Below are 22989 nucleotides of genomic sequence, written 5' to 3' on the forward strand. Positions count from 1 at the left end.
TGCCAGTTCAACAATGGAGCCATTCCACTTGGCCCCTCATGCACCCTTGGAAAAGAGGAAGAAAGACTAAGCAGGTGTGCATCAGGGAAGTGAAGAGGTGCCCCAGGAGACAGCCAGGTGGGTGAGCAGCACCTGGTGGAAAGAGGAAAGAGAGCTAGGATTGAGATATGCTTAGATAAGATCTGGGACACCGATTTTTTAAGAACTGACACCCATGTTAAGTTTTATGGTAACATCTTTGTGCTGCATCTTTGAATGAAGAATTCTATTGATTTGCCTTCATTAAATTTCCCTAAAGGGTTCTTAATGCAACCAGGCATTAGATTCTATTGTATTTCTTACCTTCTTCTTCTTTGTACTTCTTCATCGTCTACATCAGGGTCTCTCAAACTTGGGCCTCCAGCTGTTGTTTGACTACAACTCCCAACATCCCTAGCTAGCAGGACCAGTGGTCAGGAGACATTTCAGAGTGCTGCCCACTGTCCAGCTCTCCTTCATCTCATTTTATTACGAGTTTGCTCATTTCCTCCTCCTTCCCATCTTCGCTCCATTCTTGAGGATTCAGTTGAATGCAGCCCATAGAATTGAAGGAGGAGGATCCTGAAAGTTCTTTAGGCCAACTCCCTAGCTAATTTACAGCAGTTAAAAGATTGCAAGGTGCAGGTTTTCCCTTCAAATATATCTTTCAGACTCTACCAGCTGCTTGAAGTATGCACAAAGGGTAGGGGAAACATAATAGCACATCTTGGAGGCTGCATTTTAAATCGCATTTTAACCTGTATTTTAAATTGCCACCCCCATTATGTTTTTACTGTAATTTTACTGTAATTTTATTGTTGTTAGCTGCCCTGAGCCCGGATCTGGCTGGGGAGGGTGGGGCATAAATTATTATTATTATTATTATTATTATTATTATTATTATTATTAATGCCAACTTTGCGACATATGGAGAACTCATGTGACGGGTTTTCAAATGCTGCATTTGTCCTAAGATATTCTTTCTCCACTCCATACCCTGCCCACATTATGTGACTGTAGGGAAAGAATAGAGAACAACAATCCACACTCAGAGACAGCAATCAAAATGACAACCTAAAATGGCAAAGGCGGGTAAGTTGTTTCTGCTCTTTTCCATCTTCCTTCTCACAGGCATGCAGGTCATTTTGTCTCTGGCTGCAGGTCCTCCCTGAGGAGGAGGTGGTGGTGGCTCCCTTCTGCCCCATTGCCTCTCAAGGGAGGGATGTGCTAGTAGAATGCTAAGCTGGAGCTTCTCTGCTCCCATTTGGGCCCCCCAGGAAGCTGATTCTTTAAGGCAAACGGGCCACTTCCCCACCAACCAGCCTTCAACCAGCCCCACCTACCTGCCTCCCTTCCTGTTACTCTTGCTAGAAAAATGCAACCTGTGCCATTAATAAAGATAGTGCAACTCGTACAGCACGTTGGCGACAAATATTCACAGTTGTTCAAAAATAATTTTACACTCATTTTTTCGTTTTTTTCTAAGTCCAAAGAGATTCAAGAAAAGGGTCAGTTCACCATTGTTCCCGGTATCTGTGAGGTGCTGATGAAGCAGCGTATGAAGTAATAAAGATGACAGGGTGTCAGTGTTCTATCCCCGTTTCGCCCTAGCAGTCCATGCAGTTGAGGGGCTGCTGTTTTGCCCCCGGTGGGGCCGATTTGTTAGGGTTGGCGGATAGCACACTTCCTGAGCACAGTTTTATGGGCTTCTTCAGTTGTCTCGTGCCATTGATGCGTCTACTAGTGCTAATATCTTTGAAGAGACAATTTCTTGGCTTAAACATTGTTGTTGTTTAGTCGTGTCCAACTCTTCGTGACCCCATGGACCAGAGCACGCCAGGCCCTCCTGTCTTCCACTGCCTCCCACAGTTTGGTCAAACTCATGCTGGTAGCTTCGAGAACACTGTCCAACCATCTCGTCCACTGTCGTCCCCTTCTCCTTGTGCCCTCCATCTTTCCCAACATCAGGGTCTTTTCCAAGGAGTCTTCTCTTCTCATGAGGTGGCCAAAGTCTTGGAGCCTCAGCTTCATGATCTGTCCTTCCAGTGAGCACTCAGGGCTGATTTCCTTCAGAATGGAGAGGTTTGATCTTCTTGTAGTCTATGGGACTCTCAAAAGTCTCCTCCAGCTCCAGAATTCAAAAGCATCAATTCTTCAGCGATCAGCCTTCTTTATGATCCAGCTCTCACTTCAATATTTCACTACTGGGAAAACCATAGCTTTAATTATACAGACCTTTGTCGGCAAGGTGATGTCTCTGCTTTTTAATATGCTGTCTAGGATTGTCATTGCTTTTCTTCCAAGAAGCAGGCGTCTTTTAATTTCGTGACTGCTGTCACCATCTGCAGTGATCATGGAGCCCAAGAAAGTAAAATCTCTCACTGCCTCCATTTCTTCCCCTTCTATTTTACAGGAGATGATGGGCCCAGTGGCCATGATCTTAGTTTTTTTGATGTTGAGCTTCAGGCCATCTTGATGCGTCTACTAGTGCTAAATATCTTTGAAGAGACAATTTCTTGGCTTAAGCATACAAGACTGAATATCTGAGTCAAGAATTTGTAAGAACCTAGTAAAATCTGATATTGGTTTTTTTTATAAATATTTATTAAAGTTTTTAGAATAAAGAATACAATAGCAATAAACATTCATACTTTGTTTTGACAAAATTTCATAATATCCTTGAACTTCCTCACATCTCCTGCTCCCATTTACATCTTTAATAAATTTTTGTCAAGCAAATTATCATCTTATTTCCAAATTTATAATCACTTGCTAAAATACCGTAAATTAATTCTCCTACTAATTGTTTCTCTTAATCTCTCTTATCATCAAATCTTAATCTATTTTAATGATGGCCAATTATTTATAACCAAGCATCCTTCTTAACATTCCACTAAGTCACAATATTTCTGCAGGTAAATCTTAAATTTCTTCCAATCTTCTTCAATCCTTTCTTCTCCCAGGTCTCGGATTCTGCCAGTCATCTAGTAAAATCTGATATTGAAAGTTCACTTTATTTTAGGTAGTTTGTAAGTTTTGTGGCACTTTGTAAGCAATTGTCTCTTTCTCACATATTTGATAAATGGTGTAAAATTATTTTTGAACAACTGTGTGAATATTTGTTGCCAACATGCTGTACAAGTTGCACACCCTTCCTTTTGCAGCCAGTCCACTGGAGTCCCAGTGTCGCCCTGGTAGAAGTCCCCAGGGAGGGGGAATGTCATGGATGCAGAGGGGTGGCGGGAGGTACCAACTAATGAACTGCCAAGGGAACAAGACTCAGAGCCAGGAGGTTGGTGGTGGGATGACGATGAGTGGTCAGAGGGAGAAGAGGGAGCAGACAGGGAGAAGGAGGTCTTGAAAGCTGAAGAGGCAACAAGGTTTAGTGAGCAGGAAGAGGCTGTGGCAGAGAGCAGTCCAGAATCAGGGGCAGAATCAGAGGCAACTGGAGGTGGCCTGGGGAAACCCTATAGTGCTGAAGGTGGTTGGGAAGGGAAAGGGGGGCTGGAGAAGATCAGGCAGTGGTAACCCTGCTCTTCCTGGGCAGCAGTGAGCAACATGTTCCTCAGGGGCCCAGGTCTGCCACCATTTTCAGGTGTTCATAGGCTGCCACCTGAGCTGATGTCCTCCTCAGGGCCAATGAGCAGGCTGACCCTGGTTTAAAGGGTATTTTGTTATCTATGTAACTTTCATGGTATTGTTTAGGTATTGCTGGTTGCGGCTCCATATTGATAAGCATGTATACATTAAGCTTCCATTGCTCTTTTTCAGATACAAAGGGGAAAGGGAAAAAGAACCTCCCGCAACGTAAAAAGCCTGAAACTGCTGCCAAGAAAGCACCAGGACAACCAGCACAACCAGCAGCCAAGGGTCTGTATGCTCCACAGCACATGGAAGGAAATTCCAGTGGGGGCACCATAAGAAAAACAATTGTGGGGTAGGGAGGCATAGATGGGAGAAAGTGTATTTCTAGGCAGGTGTGTCCCACACGTTACAATCTCCGAAAGGGAAGTCATGGTATGTTTCCTGCTAAAACTGCCATCCTATATTATCCCCCCCCCCCGAAATATATCATAGAACTGCAATTGGAAGGGACCACGAGGATCATCTAGTCCAACGTCCTGCAATGCGGAAATATTTTGCCCAATGTGGGGCTTGAACCCACAATCCTGAGATTATGTTCTACCAACCGAGCTATTAATAATAATAATAATAATAATAATAATAATAATAATAATAATAATTTGTATTTATACCCCGCCCTCCCCACCCAAGACCGGGCTCAGGGCGGCTAACACCCGATATAAAAACAAATTGATTGAAATACAACTTTAAAACAAGATTAAAATACAACATTAAAACATTAAAATACAGCCTCATTTCAATGGAAACGCAAATCAAAAACTTTTTTGGGGGTGAAAACATCAAGTCTTCACCAAGACTGGTCCTACATGGGCCATAAAAAAGCCAGTGAAGTCCCCAAATAGGAGTTCCAACACAGGAGGAGAAAGGAAAAAAGAAGAGGAGGAGGGAATCAAATTGATACCAAGCCAAAGGCCAGGAGGAACAACTCTGTCTTACAGGCCCTGCGGAAAGAAATCAGATCCCGCAGGGCCCTGGTCTCATGAGACAGAGCGTTCCCCCAGGCCGGAGCCAGTGTTGAAAAGGCCCTGGCTCTGGTCATGTCAGTCTGTTGGTTGTGAACTGGCTTTGCGCAGATAACTGGTGGTATTTATATCGACCGTAGAATAGTTCTGAAAGGCACAGAACTCTAACCTAACAACATATTGATGAGAAGAAGTTTACAATCAAGTAGACAAAATTACAAATGCAAAGTAATAATAATAATATCTTTATTGTCATTGCCCCCTCTCGGGGACAACGAAATTACTTGGCTGCTCCATCCACCCAGGTAGGGCACTCCACACAAAATCAAAACAACTATAAAAACACTAATTAAAACAATACAGTATAATACAGCAAGGAAGATTGGATGACTTTCAAAGTCCAGGCTTCCCATTCAGGGCCGAGATCGCTCTGGAGAAGAAGCTGTTCTTAAGACGGCTCGTTCTTGTCTTCATCGTCCTGTATCTCCGTCCCAACGGCAGGAGCTCGAAGAGACAGTGACCAGGCAGGGCCTAAAATTTGGACCATTGCAGTTGTCCTATTGGAATTGAGTAACTTATTTGGGCAGATAAACATACCTGACTTTCTCCCACTAGTGAAAACTGCAATCAGGGTATCGAAATGTTTCCGGGTTGTGTGGTTGACATGTGGATACCTACCTTAGAAACTAATTGCTTGTTAATTCCTCCAGGGGGAATGCTTTTGCAGTTATCATCTCAGGAAGCTAATTAAAATAGGACAGCCTGCCTGCTGTCAGCTACTTACGAGTATTCTTCCATATAAGAATAAAAAAAATTTTGTGCTCTATGGTTCTTTGTAAGCCTCACTGAAACTTTATTTAAAAACTTCTCATCACCAATATATTGCTGTTACAGTCCCGTGCCTTGTAGCACTGTTTGTGGTTATAGTATAAAACGCTGCCCTTGTATGTGATGTATTGTTTAAGAGAGAGAGGGAGAAAATTAACCAAATTCATATTACAGTATGGGAATATGAGGTAGGGTATCTACACAATCATTTCTTTGACATTTAACATTTTTCATAAAATCATAGAGTTGGAAGGAACCCCAAGGGTCATCTAGTCCAGCCCCCTGCAATGCTGGAATCTCAGCTAAAGCATCCATGGGAGACGGCCATTGAGCTTCTGCTTAAAAAGCTGCCTGTGCCTACAGCTTGTTGTAATCCTTAACAGGAAGAAGAGGAATGAGGTTCACTGTCTTGAGGTCCTTGGGAAAAGGTCACACAGTATCACAGATTCATAGAGTCGGAAGTGACCCCAAGGATCTTCTAGTCCAAACCCCACCCCACCCCTGGCACTCTGCAATGCAGGAATTTGCAGGTGGCCCATATAGGAATCAAACCCGCAATCGTGTGTGCATGTGCATGCGCATAATGGATTTGGCGCTGTAGGTCACAGACCTCCAAGCCATTCACCTCCTTTCCATCTGGTCCTTCCTCCCAGGACTTCAAGGCAATGCGCCCAACTCTTCCTTTTCCTTTCTCACCATAGCAACTCTGTGAGGAAGGTTTGTCAGAGATGATGATAACTGTGGGAGCGTTGCTTTTGCTAAGAGGAGGCAGGTATCGAGACTCCAAGTAAGTGCATGTTGTGCAGTGCAAAGGATTTGGTGCAGGCTTCCTGGCTTGCTGTGGAGTTGCCGGCAGCTGAGGACTGTGATCCTGCTTAGCTATTGGGCGCCTAGTCAGCTCTCCAAGGAGAAAGCTGTTGAGAGCCCAGGTGTCCCCCTAAACTAGCGGTGTAGAACCTCTGGCCTGCAGGCCAATCCTGGCCCACCAAGGAGTCCAGTTTTGCTCAAGATGGCTTCCCCCCCCAAAGCCACATCCACCTGTCATCACTATGACGGGCAGGGTGTGCAGTTCTGCTTTGCACTGACTGTGCCCATCGCTTCCCTGCGGGGTGGTAAAAGTGAGGTTTTCTGTCCTCTTGTCCTCTAAGGTAAGACCGACGATCTTTGGAAACGGGGAGTAGCATGGGTCAACTCCCCTGTGGGTAAAGCTGCCGCCGCATGCGCTGCCACGATCCTCTTCCTCGGAACAGTTGCATTGGTCACAGTGTGTAAGTTTAACTCTTCTAGCAAAGGAACCTCCCCCCCCCATTGCCTTAGCTGGTTTAACTTCAGTGTAAAGAATCCTTTAAAAAAGAGAGAGAAAAGAATGGCATCAAGAAGAAGCCCCTTATCTTCCCTTTGATTTCAGTGAACGAGAGGAGAGTCCAATTTTACACACACGCAGACACAGTGATTTCAATGGCATTTCAGTGTTGCCCTTGAATAGCTCAAAGACTTTTAGTGACTAACTAGGCCAGGGGTCAGCAAGGTTTACCTTGCCTGGGCCAGTTCACTCCAGCGGAGATCCCTCTGTGGGCTGATGATTTCGGGCATCTCTGTCTGTGCAGACGTGATTTCTGCCACCGCGGAAGCGAGTCCCCACACCACACTGCGCCAGTTTAGCGTAGCGCGCGGGGACAGGCCGACTGGGCGGCTCGGTTCGGAGGTGGCTTGTGGGCTGGTTAAACGACCTCTGTGGGCCTCTTGTGGCCCATGGGCCGTAGGTTGCGAACCCCAGAACTAGGCAGGTGTAGATTCGTGTTGCAATCAGCAGTGATACCACCTGTCCCTAGAAAAATGGCATTGCCCCTGTTTTAGACAAAAGAGTCCCCTGTCCTGTTCGGACTTCAAACGGGACATGTTTTTCCCCATATTTGAGCTCAGCCAACCCCAAATGGTGGTTGCATTGCTGTTGGTGTGACTGACAAGGAGCCTGGCCCTGCGTGAACAGCAACAGGCAGAAGGGAGAAGGAACAACCTCTCCCTTACCCCCTCCAGTGTTGTGGTGTAGTGGTTAAGAGCGGTAGAATAGTAATCTGGTGAACTGGCTTTGCTTCCCCGCTCCTCCACATACAGCTGCTGGGTGACCTTGGGCTAGTTCACTTCTCTGAAGTCGCTCAGCCCCACTCACCTCACAGAGTGTTTGTTGTGGGAGAGGAAGGGAAAGGAGAATGTTAGCCGCCTTGAGACTCCTTAGGGTGGTGATAAAGCAGGATATCAAATCCAAACTCTTCTTCTTCCTCCTCCTCCTCCTTCCCTCTGGCTGGTACACCTCCTCAGCCACTGCCCATCAGTCTAGCATGATGCAATTCCACCACAACTTGCCCCCTTTGCTGCCCCGACCTGACCTCTCCTCCTCCTTCCACCTGCTCCACATGCAAGCCCCTTCAGGTATACTTACATAGGGTAGAGCCACACTTCCAGCTGGCATAAAACTAGTGTGTTGGTATGCCCACTCTTTCATTCCTCCTTTCTTTCTAGATATTCTCAATTATAAAAAGCATGCGCAAGTGTTAGCAGCACAGCAGAAGGTTCGGGATTTTGCTAATACCTACTACCCAAAGGGGAACAGTCTGAATGGTAAGCAATGTGTTTTGGTCAGAGTTTTCAGAAAGCTTCTTTCTCTGCAAGTGTCTCCCCAACACTGCTTAGGGTCGTTTCCCCCAGTATTTTTCCATTTCTGAAAATGTTTATAACCCACCGTGTCATAAAAATATAGCAGTGGTTCACAATAAAAGCCTATTCCAATTGCTCAGCTGGAATAAAGCCTGCCGGGGAAAGGGGTGGATTGCCAGTGAAATGTGACGGTGTTATAGATTTTTTTTTTTTTTTAAGTTTCCTAGGCTGGATATGTCCCTCGCAGAAACCCGAAAGAAAGGGTTGGAGGCTCCAAGTGAAAAGATAGGACTTTACTGAATAAAGGAGTCCATCGGGTCAGCCTCCTAAAAATTCTGAGGGAGGTTGAAATGATCTTCACAAGCATCTACTCCTACACACTTCTAACCTAGACACGGGATTACAAATAACCAACCAATTAATTATATCAGACTTCCCATAGCAATTGCAACCCACAGTTGTCATTCTAAACCAATCAGACATCCTTAGCCTCTTCTGATCAGTAGTGGCGGCGCTTCATGCTCTGGCACCGGGGGGCGGACAGCAGGTGGGGGCAGGGCTGGCACGCTTCCTGGGGACGTAGCGCGACCCGCGGAAGCATAGCGTGCATCCTGGGGGTCAGCATGGCGTGCATCTTGAGCAGGGGTCAGCAAACTTTTTCAGCAGGGGGCCTGTCCACTGTCCCTCAGACCTTGGGGTGGGGGGCTGGACTATATTTTGAAAAAGAAAAAAAGAATGAATTCCTATGCCCCACAACCAACCCAGAGATGCATTTTAAATAAAAGCGCACATTCTACTCATGTAAAAACACACTGATTCCCGGATGGTCCACGGGTCTTGAGCATTGGGGTAGCCACGCCTCAGCTTTCCCCTTTTGCTCTGTAATCTTATCCTGCTGCTTCTCTGCCTCAAACTGACAGGAGTGCAGACTGTGATGCGTTAGCTAACAGCGCTGGTCTGGAAGTGAATCCCAGGCATAACTTAGGCTGGAAATGACTTTTGTCACAAAGCCTGTAATGGACTGACTCAACATTAAAAAAACAAAATCTATCTCTCTCTCTCTCTCTCTCTCTCTCTCTCTCTCTCTCTATCTCTCTCTATCTATCTATCTATCTATCTATCTATCTATCTATCTATCTATCTATCTATCTATCTATCTATCTCTCTATCTCTCTATCTCTCTATCTCTCTATCTCTCTATCTATCTAATCTATCTATATCTATCTATCTATCATCTATCTATCTATCTATCTATCTATCTATCTATCTATCATCTATCTATTTATCTCTCTATCTCTCTATCATCTCTATCTCTCTATCTCTCTATCTCTCATCTATATCTCTATCTATCTATCTATCTATCTATCTATCTATCTATCTATCTATCATCTATCTATCTATCTATCTATCTATCTATCTATCTATCTATCATCTATCTATCTATCTATCTCTATCTATATTGCAGCCTTTTTTTGGGGGGGTGTTGTCTATTTATGCTTATATAACAGATGGCTCCCTGTGGAGCTCAGAAATCACTGCTTAAGACCTCAGGGTCTACCAGAGTCACCTGCAACTCAATGATCAAAGCAGCACCAGATGTCTGCATCTATGTGCCATATTAATTCCCTACAGTTCCTGAGAGTGATGCTATATTGTGAGCATTGTGTGACACTAAGCAGGCATCTAGACTGGTGCTAATGCTTCCCACAACCAAATAACCCTGACCGAGTAAGAGGCTCATCAGAGGCTACTTTGCTCCAGGTCCCTCTAAGCTGCACCTGGCCGTGTTCACCATACCTGCGCTTCCCCTGGGCTTTGCATGCTTCTTCTGACATGCACACACGGGCATTTGGTCCTTAAATTCTCAAAATAGGAGATGGCCAAGGCTGGGTTGAAAACTGTGCCAGGGGCCCCGTCAAAGTAGTACTCCTTCAACTTAGGCTGGTGAGGAGCACAAGGTCATATCCACACCAACAGCGGTTTAGTCTTGCTGGCCACATGACCCAGAAAGCTGTCTGTGGAGAAATGCTGGTTCCCTCAGCCTGAAAAGCAAGATGAGCGCCGCACCCCATAGTCACCTTTGACTGGTCTTAACCGTCCAGGGTGCTTTACCTTTACCTTTTACCTTACATACATTTAAAGCTCATTCAGCACACATTTAAAGTGCTTGACTTCCCCCAAAGAAACATGGGAACCATTGCAAGCACTTAAAGAAGAAGGCGCAATGCTCTGGCAGGGTGCAAGAGCTCTCCCGCCTCCTTCCCAAAACATGAGCAGCTTTTGCCCAGCTTTGGTAAGGAGGTGGGTTAGCTCTTGCACCCTGTCAGAGCACCACGTCTTCTTCCCCAGGCATGCACCTCCAGATGGTGGAGACGTCAGGTGCCGTCCTGGCATCCGGGCATCTTCACTTGGTTGCAAATGGTGTAAAATGCGCCCAGCGCCTGGCTGATTTCTACCGCTGCTGTGTCTCCACACTTGGAGGCAGCAATGATTCTGAATCTCAGTTGCTGGAAGCCACAGGAGGGGGTGGTTCTCTTCTGCTCAGATCCTGCTTGCAAGTTTCCCACTGTTGGCCACTGTGAGAACAGGATGCTGGACTAGGTGGGCAGAAGCTTCCCAGACTTTGAGAAGGAGGCGCATGGCCCGTGTCCTGATTTTTCTCAGGATATGCAAATGTACCCATGGGCCTAATAATAATAGTAGTAGTAATTATTATTATTATTATTATTATTATTATTATTATTATTATTATTATTATTATTTATACCCCGCCCTCCCCAGCCAAGACTAGGCTCAGGGCGGCTAACACCAGGTATAAAAACAATTGATTGGAATACAACTTAAAAAACAAGATTAAAATGCAACATTAAGCCTGATGCTCCCCTGCATGGCAGAATGTAGGGAGATGATTTGAAATAGATATAGATTGCGATTTAAGATCTTGACCTGGATTCTTGTAAACCTTTTAGATCATGGGAAATTTGCAATGGTTGTGAACTTATCGGACTACTTTGTCAATCTGACCATGCTCAACGAAGAACTGCAACATGAAATTGGTAAGTAATGCTGAGACCATCGTGATGAAGAACCGGAGTGGAAAAGGAGCCTCCCCTTAGGCTCCACCTCCTGAAGGTCACTTTTCTACATGGCTCTCGAATGTATGGGGGTGGGCTGCTTGGGGTAGGTCAAGCACAGCTGGTAAAAGGCACTTCTAGTGACAAAGCTCAATCCAGGAGCACCTCTAGTTGCATACCGGCTCCTTTAGAAGGATTGCAACTCTACCCAGGACAGGCAGTTGTACCAATTTTGTGGCCAAGTGAACTACTCCCACACAGTGCTGTTGTATTCCCAGGATTCATGCTTGGCTTATTTCCTCTCATCCATCTCATCTCTGTGTCCAGGCACCAGTCAAAGGCCTGTGTAGCTTCTGCTGATTCACATGTTATTGAGAAATAGAGTGGAGTGTCATCAGTGTTCTGATGGCACCTTCCCCCCAAACTCCAAATGGCCACTCCCAGCAGCTTCATATAAACATTGAATATTATTGGAATTAAAATAGTGCCCTGTGGCACTCAATAGTGTAACCACATGTCTTTTGAGGTCCAAGTGGACTCAGTGGCATGGAGTGCCTTCTTTCAGCCCAGCTGAAATCCCTATCTGGACAGGGATAGCCTGACTTCTGCATTCTAAGCCCTGGTAGCCCCTAGGTTGGAATACTGCAATGTGTTATACTTGGGACTGCCTCCGAAGACTGTTTGGAAACTTCAGCTGGTGCAAAATGCAATGGCCAGATTGTTCACCAGAACAAGACAGTTTGAGCATATAACACCAATCCTGGCACAACTGCATTGGCTGCTGAGCAGTTTCCGGGCCCATTTCAAAGTGTTGGTGTTAAACTATACAGTGGTGCCCCGCAAGACGAATGCCTCGCAAGACGGAAAACCCGCTAGACGAAAGGGTTTTCCGTTTTGGAGGTGCTTCGCAAAACGAATTTCCTATGGGTTTGCTTTGCAAGCCGAAAATGTCTTGCGAGTTCCTGCAGGTTTTTTTCCTCCCCCCCCCCTTTTGCTCAAGCCGCTAAGGCGCTTAAAAGCTGATCCGCTAAGCCGCTAAGCCGCTTAACAGCTGATCCGCTAAGCCACTTATCAGCTGATCCGCTAAGCCGCTTAACAACTGATCCGCTAAGCCACTTATCAGCTGATCCGCTAAGCCCACTAAGCCGCTAATAGCGCTAATCCGCTAAGCCGCTAATGGGCTTGCTTTGCAAGATGAAAAAACCGCAAGACGAAGAGACTCGCGGAACGGATTCTTTTCGTCTTGCGAGGCACCACTGTAAAGCCTTGCATGGCTCAGGACTTCAATAGGGTTGCCTCTCCCCATGCAAACTGACCCGGACCCTGGGCTTGTCTTCTGAGGCCCTTCTCTATGTCCCCCCATCCCAGAGGTGTGCGAAGGGTGACATGAAAACATGCCTTTTCTGTGGTGGCTCCCCAGAATGGCTCACCTGGTGCCATCATTGCATGTCTTTAGGCGCCAGGCAAAAACATTCCTCTTTATCCAGGCCTATGGCTGTTAAATAATCTGTGGCTCGTGAATGTGTGGGTTAGAGGACAGTTGTTATTATGATTGTTTTATTATTAGGCTTTATTATTAGAGCCAGTGTGGTGTAGTGGTTAAGAGCGGTAGACTCGTAATCTGGTGACCTGGGTTCGCTTCCCCGCTCCTCCACATGCAGCTGCTGGGTGACCTTGGGCCAGTCACACTTCTCTGAAGTCTCTCAGCCCCACTCACCTCAGAGACTGTTTGTTGTGGGGGAGGAAGGGAAAGGAGAATGTTAGCCACTTTGAGACTCCTGAAGGGGAGTGAAAGGCGGGATATCAAATCCAAACTCTTCTTCTCTTCTTCTTCTAGACTGTCTCTCAGTATGCTTTAAATTATGTTTTTATTACTGTTGTTCTGTAATGTGTTTTTAATGTTGTACACTGCCCTGGGATCTTTTGATAATGGGCGGTATATAAATTGAATAAATAATATAAATAAATAAAAAATAACCACCATGAGGGCAAAAAAGCACTAGATCAATGCTACTCTCTGGAGCACTGCAGCACAGTGCGCCCCCCATTCCCATTCCATGGAGCTGGCCCAGAAGGATCCCATGGGCAGTAGTATCAAAAGCCACAGAAAGATCAAGAAGCGGGAACTAGGTTGTGCTCCCTTTGTCCTGTTCTCTTGCAGAGGTCATCCCTCAATGTAATCAAGGGTAACTCTGTCCCATGACCAGGCCTGAATCCAGATTCGAATGGATCTAAATCTGTGTCATCCAAGAATCCCTGTAGCTGCCTCACCACCATTTTTTCCATCACCTCCCCCTAACTCCCCACCCCCGAAGGTATTTGTGATGGGTCAGAATAGATTTAAGTCCAAGGCAGGGTTTCCCAAACTTGGGTCTCCAGCTGTTTTGGGACTACCACCCCCACCATCCCTGACCACTGGTCCTGCTAGCTAGAGATGATGGGAGCTGTAGTCCAAAAACAGCTGGAGACCCAAGTTTGGTAAACCCGGGTCTAAGGGGTCTATGACTAGTTTCTTCAGGAGTAGTCACCAGTGGCGTAGTGTGGGTTGTCAGCACCCGGGGCAAGGCAAGTAATTTGCGCCCCCTAACCCGTGGATCTGCGTCCCCTAACCCTAACCCCCAGATGTTGCGGCCGGTGCGGCCAAGCCCCCCTGCACCCCCCACGCTACGTCACTGGTAGTCACACCACCACCTCTTTCAAGGCAGCAGGGACCATGCCCTCATGCAATGAAGCACCAACCACTTTCTGTTAGATATAAGAAGCAAAGAGGGACAGAAGTCGAGGCAAGTGGCCAGGCATATAGTCACTAGCATATGGGTAGGCAAACTAAGGCTCAGGGACCGGATCCGGCCCAATCACCTTCTAAATCTGGCCCACAGACGGTCTGGGAATCAGCATGTTTTTTCATGAGTAGAATGTGTGCTTTTATTTAAAATGCATTTCTGGGTTATTTCTTCCTTCTTTTCCCCCTTCAAAATATAGTCTCCCCCCCCCCACAAGGTCTGAGGGACAGTGGACTGGCCCCCTGCTGAAAAAGTTTGCCAACCCCTGCACTAGAGAAAATGCAGTGTAAGCTGCCCAATGATCCTTGCTGCTTGCACTGGTCCATTGTTGGCATGGTTATGTCCTCCAAGCAGTGTTTGGATGACTTCAGTGCAAGTCTAAACGGCCCTAAATGGCCTCGGTCCTTTATACCTGAAGGAGTGTCTCCACCCCCATTGTTCTGCCTGGACACTGAGGTCCAGCATCAAGGGCCTTCTGGCGGCTCCCTCACTGTGAAAAGTGAAGCTACAGGAAACTAGGTAGAGAGCCTTCTCAGCAGTGGCGCCCACACTGTGGAACACCCTCCCATCAGTTGTTAAGGAGATGAGTAATTACAGTGGTACCTTGGGTTACAGATGCTTCAGGTCACAGACGCTTCAGGTTACAGACTCCACTAACCCAGAAATAGTACTTCGGGTTAAGAACTTTGCTTCAGGATGAGAACAGAAATTGTGTGGTGGTGACATGGCGGCAGCGGGAGGCCCCATTAGCTAAAGTGGTGCTTCAGGTTAAGAACAGTTTCAGGTTAAGAACGGACCTCCGGAACGAATTAAGTTCTTAACCCAAGGTACTACTGTATATAACATTTAGGAAACATCTGAAGGCACCCCGGTATAGGGAAGCTTTTAAGGTTTAATGTTTTACTATGTTTTTATATATGCTGGAAGCCGCCCAGAGTGGCTGGGGCCCGGTTGCTAAGAATCACAACTGAGGAGAGTCCTGTTGTGCTTAGATCCTGCACGTGGGCTTCCCATGGAGGTATCTGGCTGGCTGCTGTGAAAGCGGGTTGCTGGACTAAAAAAGGTAAAGGACCCCTGACAGTTAGGTCCAGTCGTGAACGACTCTGGGGTTGCAGCGCTCATCTTGCTTTATAGGCCGAGGGAGCTGGTGTTTGTCCACAGACAGTTTTTCTGGGTCATGTGGCCAGCATGACTAAGCCGCTTCTGGTGAAACAAGAGCAGAGCACGGAAATGCTGTTTACCTTCCCGCCAGAGTGGTACCTATTTATCTACTTGCACCTTTTGGCATGCTTTCGAACTGCTAGGTTTGGCAGGAGCTGGGACCGAGTAATGGGAGCTCACCCTGTTGTGGAGATTTGAACCGCCGACCTTCTAATTGGCAAGCCCAAGAGGCTTAGTGGTTTAGACCACAGTGCCTACATGGGCTCTTTTTGACCTGATCCCGCAGAGCTCTTCTCATGTATTTATAAGCTGCTACTTTAAATACATTATGAGAGATTGTAATGAAATAGATGCATGTAATTCATTTTGAGTTTGTAATTTATTAATTTTTAGAAGAAAAGCACAAGAAAAATCCGCACAGACCTACTACACACTAAATCTCCTGTTTTGCTCTTTTTCTGGCTTGGATCAAAGATGATATTCGGCAGAAACTTAATTCAGGATGGAGGGTCTTTAGATGGAACATCTACTTGTTTTCCAATGACAAAGTATCATGGCCAGTTGCTGTGAATAGATGTCAGGAGGTTAATACCCAACTGGCTTCCATTACAAACCAGGAAGAACAGGTGAGCTGGACACATACAAATTAGGAATAATCTTGCACAGGCGAATGGTTTCATTTTTTTATTTTACCTTTAAACCATTTCTATACTGCTTAATATATAGAAATATCTCTAAACAGGGCAGAGCAGATTACAAACACAAATATTACAAAAGTATAAAATCAAACCATTGATCATACAACACTAATAAAAATATACTGATATCAGAACTGGAATTTTGCTAACCCTTTATCTCCAGTGAACACCTCTTAGTCTAATGACTCTCTCAGGAGTAAACCCACCATCCCAGGACTCAAGCAAACTCACAGGTGACTCCAACATCTCTCCCAACAAAGAAGGTCCCCTGAGCCTGCTGGCCTCACCCTGGCCTCTCACTCTAGGGTTTATAGGCAGGAATCAAGGTCTGATGGAGCTTCCTCAGGCTGCCCACTACTGTACGGTGTCCCATTGATCAGCTGCACCATACATGAGTTTTATTCCTTTTCGGTGCCTACAAAGGTCACCTGCAGCCAGAGAGGCAAGACAATTTCAGTTCTCTCCACTTTTGGTGGTGCCTGTTTCACGCTCTAGGACTCACAAATGGAACATAGATATGCAGAATGGCATATCTACAACCCATAAGAACATAAGAGGAGCCTGCTGGATCAGGCCAATGGCCCATCTAGTCCAGTATCCTGCTGTCATAGTGGCCAAAGAGATGCCTGTGGGAAACCCATGAGTGGGATCCAAGCACTAAAGCACTCTTCCCCTCCCACATTCTCCAGCAGCTGGCATTCAGAAGCATTGCTACCAATCCACGCAAAGTCTGACAACAAAACATTGCACCACTTATTGATGGGCTTGAGTAATTTAAACTATTATATAATTACGCAAAATATGTCCTCATTACATTATTCCACTCCATTTATTTCAGTCCAGATGAAATGTAATTCAATTGGGGGAAATGTAATCAAATATATTTTGTTTCCAGATTGAAATCAGCAGTAGCAGCAGCAATTACCTATCATATTTGGATTGAATCACAGATATTTTTCAGATCTTTTACAGTCATACCTCGGGTTGAATGTGCTTCAGGTTGAGCGCTTTCGGGTTGCGCTCCGCGGCGACCCGGAAGAAACGGAGCGTGTTACATCCGGGTTTCGCTGCTCGCGCATGTGCAGATGCTCAAAATGATGTTGCGCACATGCGCGGAAGCAGCAAAATGCGACTCGTGCAGTCACGGCTTACATTCTATTCAGGATGCGAATGGGGCTCCAGAATGGATCCCGTTCGCATCCTGAGGTACCACTGTATAAGGTTTTTTGGTTACATTTTTGAGATTTTACATTCCTGAGAGTTATGCTTAATTTTTTAATTTTGTATGTTTTTATTGTTGTAAGCTGCTTTGAGACTTAGATGGTGAACAATGGATTTTTTTATTTTAGAAAATAACTACCTAATAAATTTCCAAGCTATACACGGGACAAATAAGTAAACAGTAGCAATTTCTGCCTCTGTTTCCAGCAGAATTCTCTAAAATTCCTAAACATGACAATTTCGTTTATAGCCCTACATGCCCAGTAAAAACTTTGAGTCTGATTTGTTCTGTTCTGTTGAAGATCTATATAGATACAGAAGCTAGGAATAAGAAACAGAATTTCTGGATTGGCATCAAGAAGAACCCAAAGAAACCTCATGGTATCGAATGGGTTAGTGGTGTGGATGCTACAGTAACGTGAGTTTGTGAACTAAATTTCCTTATCTCCTGCACTGCATTCCTTTTCCTTTTTTTAAAAAAAAAAAAACAAGAGCTCCTGGTATTCTTTGAATCTAGAATCCAGCACTGGTTTTGTTTTTCACAAGATACAGGCTTCCATTGAGAGCCAGTGTAGTGTAGTGGTTAAGAGTGGTAGTCTCGTAATCTGCTGAACCTGGTTCGCTTCCCCGCTCTTCCACATGCAGCTGCTGGGTGACCTTGGGCTAGTCACATTTCTCTGAAGTCTCTCAGCCCTGATCACTCACCTCACAGAGTGTTTGTTGTGGGGGTGGAAGGGAAAGGAGAATGTTAGCCGCTTTGAGACTCCTTAGGGTAGTGATAAAGCGGGATATCAAATCCAAACTCTTCTTCTTCCATTGCAAACATTTTTAACTGTTCTGTCAATGAGAAGTGGGCTGGTAGTGTTCTTACTGCCCAGTCACATCAGAAACACTCCAAAAGGACACACACTAATACTTGGTATTTGGCAATGTTTGATCGGGGGCACAGACATTGTTAGACCTGGATACATGGGACCCAGAAGCTGAATTCTCAAGTCTCAGTGTCTCAAGTATCAATGAATCTCTGCAGGTCACTTTGAGAACACCATATGATCATAGAATCTTAGACTTGGAAGGATCCCTGGGGGTCTTCTGGTCCAACCCCCTGCAATGCAGGAATCTCAGCTAAAGCATCCCTGACAGATGATGGCCACCTAACCTCTGCTTAAAAACCTCCAAGGAAGGAGAGTCCACCACCTCTTGAGTGAGGCCTTTCCACTGTCCAACAGCTCTTACTGTAAGAAAGTTCTTCTTGATGTTTAGTTGGAAACTCCTTTTTCTGTGACTGCTCTTAAGCAGACGATAGCAGAGTAAACAAAGTCTCTCAATAGTAAAATAGAAACTTTGAAGGGGGGAAAATAGATTAAAAATGGAAAAGATTAGAAGGAACAGTCAATGAAATGAGGAATGAAAGTAAACCAGAGATTATTGAAATGGAAAAGTGGAATAAGAAATGACATAGAGGATCTAGATGAAACTATGTCAAGACTAGAAGGAACATCTGATGAAATAGAAGAACCCACTATACAAATGTACGGAGAAATGAAGCAACTAAATGATAAAGCTGAGATTCTGAGAAACAAAAATGAAGTTATAAATGGAAAGTGACAATTAAATGCAGACCTTTCTATCTTCCCCGGGAATTTACAACAGTGGTGTTAACAGCGGTGTACATAGCACCAACTGCAAATGCATGCAGGGCCATGAGTAGTATGCATGAAACCATCAATGCTAAATTGAGCAGATACCCAGAGGCTGTGCACATTATTGCGGGGGACTTCAATCATACAGATGTGAGGGCAGTACTCCCAAAATTCCATCAGCACATTGAGTGTGCAACAAAAGGAGAAAATACTCTTGACAAGGTTTATACGAACATTAGACGGGCATACGGGGTCAAGACCTTGGCACACCTCGGTGGTTCAGATCATGTGTCCCTGCTTCTGACACCAGTATACACACCCCTCAGGAAAAAAGGCCAGATACAAACACGGATGGTTTACGGTGTGGCCTGAGGGAGCCTCTCAGCAACTGCAGGACTGTTTCCAAATAGCATGTTTGGCTTCACTTCCTACATGATTGAAACTGGCAGCCTCTTTTTGTGTTTGTCTATTTAACTCACCAGGGTTCTTTTCGGGGGGAACTTACAAGAAATCATTTCTGGCACCTCTCAGGTGGTCGCCATTGCCATTCTAAAAGAACATGGTAAGAGCCAGCAAACTCTTTTTCTAGAAAAATAGCTCTAGTTAGGGTTTATATCACAGATTTTCACAATAACCTTTAAATCAAATACATTGTTTCTTAAGCTGACTTCCCACCCTCACCACAACAGCATTTTTGTTCAGACCTTTTCTACTGCATTATATTTTCATCTATTATGAAAAATTCTCTTTTACAACTTTTTGGTCATTTTTCTTCCGCTGCTTTTATCTTGAAACCTATCTGCACTTTGATTTGATTATAATATATATATTATAAGCTTCTGGTCTTTGGGGAATAGCCCATTTAAACATTTTCTTCATTTCATTAATATCATTTTCCAAAAATGTTTAGATTTTTTACATGTCCACCGCAAATGAAAGAAAGACTCATCTACCTGCTTAAATCTCCAGCATTTACTTGACACATTTTTATATATCTTGGCAAGTTTATTTAGCATTAAATGCCACCTGTACATGATTTTAAGATAGTTTTCTCTTAATGTATAACAAGCCGTAAATTCCATAACTTATCCCAAGTAGCCATATCAATATTATGACCTAGGTCTTTGGCCCACTGTGTCATTGTTGCCTTAACCAATTCATCTTTAGTGTCCCATTCTAATAATATTTTAGAAATCAGTTTTTCATTACTGTCAAGCAACCCCATTCAGTACCAGATCCTTGTTCCATAAAACACATCCTTCTTAAATAGTTCATTTACTTGATACTGATACCAACCCACTACCAGGTCTTGCTTTTCTTTTCTTTTTTTAAGCTTATACCTGTTTTCAGCATAACATTATATCTTTGTAAGCCCCCCAATTCTCCTTCATATTTCTTTTTGAGCACAACCCTCTATGGGGGATAACCACAGTGGTGTTTTCCTTTCAAGTAGATAATTATACCTGGTCCATAATCCAAATAAATTCATCACAGAGTGATTTAAGAAGTCTTTATGCATAGTGGTATTTTTCTAGAAAAAGAGGTGCTGGAACTCATCCTGATCACCTCCCTTGTTCTCTTAGAATGGAAATGGCGCTGTTGGAGAAGTGCTGTGAATGCTAGCTGAGATAAGCAATCCGGGAATCCAGCCATTTTTACAGTGATTTATTGGTAGCTTCAAAGTATTTACAAGAGTTCAAAGAACGACACCATCATGATCAGTCAGTTGCCTTGAATGGCAACTTCCGCTTCTTCCCCCAGCAAATCCGTTTCCTAATCCCAGCCCCCCTTCTACCTCTGCTCCGAGAGGGGCTGGGCCCTGGAAATGGCCCTCCCCTCTCAGATTCATTCTCTCCCGACAGCCCTTTGTTTTCTTCCTCCTCCGAAGAAGAGCAACTGCTAATTAAAGGCACAGGATCTCTGTAAGTGCCCATTCTCCCAAAACTAAGTTTGCTTAAGTTTTGGCTGGGGGGGGAAGCCGTTTACGGACCTTCACTTTTTCATATCACAGATATGTGTGGCAAAAATATCCTTCCAGATCCAACTATCTAGTGTGGGTTTTTTTAATACTATCCATTCCTTAATCCATGTCAAACATGCTGAGTTAGGGCTCTTCTAAGCAGTTGCTATTGTGGGGTGGGATTCCGTCACATATTGGCAAATTCAGGTTGTGTAATTAAAGACAGGAAGAACTATTGACCAGTCACAAATACCCCTTTTGAGGGAAGGTGCTGGAGAGGGTTGTGGTGGGACAGCTGCACACATTCTTGGGAGAACACAAATCATCATATAGGTTGGAAGCTGCTCAGAGTGGCTGGGGCAACCTAGTCAGATGGGTGGGGTAGAAATATAAAAACAACAACAATAGAAATAGAAATTGTTGTTCCAATCTGGGTTCAGGCCTGGCAACAGGACTGAGTCAGCTGAGCAAGACAGGAGTGTGACCTTGTGGACAATGTATTACAGTGGTTCTGATCCTACTCTTCGGAATGATTTGAGAAAAGAACAAACCATCACAAATATAAAAGAGGGTGTGTGTGTTTTTAACATTTATATAATGCTGGAAGGTAGAGATGAAATAAGCATCCTTCCTGCACTAATTAGTGCTGCCTCTTCTTTTCAGATATTGGGATAGATCCTCTGGCCAGCCAGATGCCGAAACGGGTGAAGACTGTATTTTAGTTAGCAGAGTGTGTCCCCTGCTACGTTGCTGGCATGACTATCCTTGCTTTTTGCAAACAAAATATGTTTGTAAGAAGTCACCTGATCCGAAGTTTATGGGTGCCATGCCTTAAGATGTAGGAATCAACCATCCCTACAGAAAAGCAGTCAGATAACACTGGATACAATAAAATGAAGAACAGTTCCATCTGTTGAAATAAATTGAAAATGTGCACCAACAGTTATTTCCTGTATTTTGTACAGGGCATGAAACAATTACTGCAATATCACAGGTTAACATCCCCCAGATTCAAGCAAAATAGTCTTTCTCTAACTTCCAATGGGTTCAAGGTAGGAAAATATTTTGCACAGGCTGGACCTACCAGGCACATGAAAAATCTCTGTCATAAGAACATTAGAAGATTCCTGCAAGGCCAAACAAACTTGTCCAAAATTCAGTCTTCACAGTGGCCGTTCAGACGCCTCAATGAGAAGCCCACCAGCAGGACTTGTCTGATCCTCAAGAGAGATGCATCACCCTGGGAGGGAGTTAGATCCTGGGGAGAGTACCAGTGCTCCTCTCTATCATATGTCAGCTAGACACGTTGCACCCCCTCCACCCACACCTCCTGTGCCAGTTTCGCCTCCAATCCTGACCCCCCTCTGGTGCTGCTAGAGCTTGCCCTTAGCCCATCCGCTCAGCAGGAGTTGGGCATTCAGTCTGGTTCAAAGCTGCCACTCTCACCAAGGTCATGGAGATGCCAGACAGATCAGGTCCAGCCCTCCAGAACGAGTTCCTGTTTGCTTGCCTGTTTGCAGTGCTAAATTTGTGCCTACTCTGCTTTCATACAGTGGTGCCCTGCAAGACGAACGCCTCGCAAGACGGAAAACCCGCTAGACGAAAGGGTTTTCCGTTTTGGAGGCGCTTCGCAAAACAAATTTCCCTATGGGCTTGCTTCGCAAGATGAAAAAATCTTGCGAGTCCCCGCAGGTTTTTTTCGCTCCCCCCCTTTCCTAAGCCGCTTAACAGCTGATCGCTAGAAGACGCTAGACCGCTGTAGCGCTAATCCGCTAAGCTGTCAATGGGCTTGCTTCACAAGACGAAAAAACCGCTAGACAAAGAGAATTGTGGAACAGATTCTTTTCGTCTTGCGAGGCACCACTGTATAAGGCAGGGGGGGGTTGCTTGTTGGATCAAGGTCTTAGCTTGTTAGCCATGTGTCACATCTGCTGAGTCTTGGAACTTTCTTTCACCTTTGTACTGCACTGATCTCGACTTGAATGATTTTGGCAGTAGCCATACCTCAAGTTCCAATTCTTCATCCAGTGAGGGCCAGAACATCATTTTCAAAACCATCTAAGCTTGACAGTCACCCCTTCTTCTTGTGGGAGGGGGATCAAGTTTAACTGCACTGTGTGAAAAAGCACTCCCCACCCCTGAACTTGCTTACACTGAAATGCATTTGCTATTTTACTGCCCAGTCACCCTGTTCAGAGAGATCACAGCTGTCCATCAAGGTCAATTCTGTGTTCAGGGCAGCTGTCTAGCAGCTCCACTGGTACGCAGGCTGAGACCCTACCTGCCCGCAGACTGTCTCGCCAGAGTGGTGCATGCTCTGGTTATTTCCTGCGTGGACTAC

General features: G+C 45.0%; 1 protein-coding gene across 2 annotated transcripts; it reads left to right on the forward strand.

The window, feature by feature from the left end:
* The first annotated feature begins 20 nt into the window (after positions 1–20).
* LOC309377696 (lithostathine-1-alpha-like) lies at positions 21–21590 on the forward strand. 2 transcript variants are annotated; one of them, XM_081925358.1, is made up of 9 exons: positions 21–117; positions 1039–1110; positions 3790–3888; positions 6602–6721; positions 7974–8072; positions 11078–11164; positions 15601–15752; positions 17348–17463; positions 21312–21590. In XM_081925358.1, the coding sequence occupies exons 2-9, from the start codon at positions 1098–1100 to the stop codon at positions 21481–21483; spliced, it is 858 nt and encodes a 285-aa protein (XP_081781484.1). In that variant the 5' UTR covers positions 21–117; positions 1039–1097; the 3' UTR covers positions 21484–21590. The 2 variants fall into 2 exon arrangements, with proteins under 2 accessions (XP_081781484.1, XP_081781485.1); XM_081925359.1 differs by having other exon boundaries at positions 17348–17426.
* The last annotated feature ends 1399 nt before the right edge of the window (positions 21591–22989 follow it).

This window comes from Podarcis melisellensis, assembly GCF_964234715.1.
Source record: "Podarcis melisellensis genome assembly, chromosome: 9".
NCBI lineage: Eukaryota > Metazoa > Chordata > Lepidosauria > Squamata > Lacertidae > Podarcis > Podarcis melisellensis.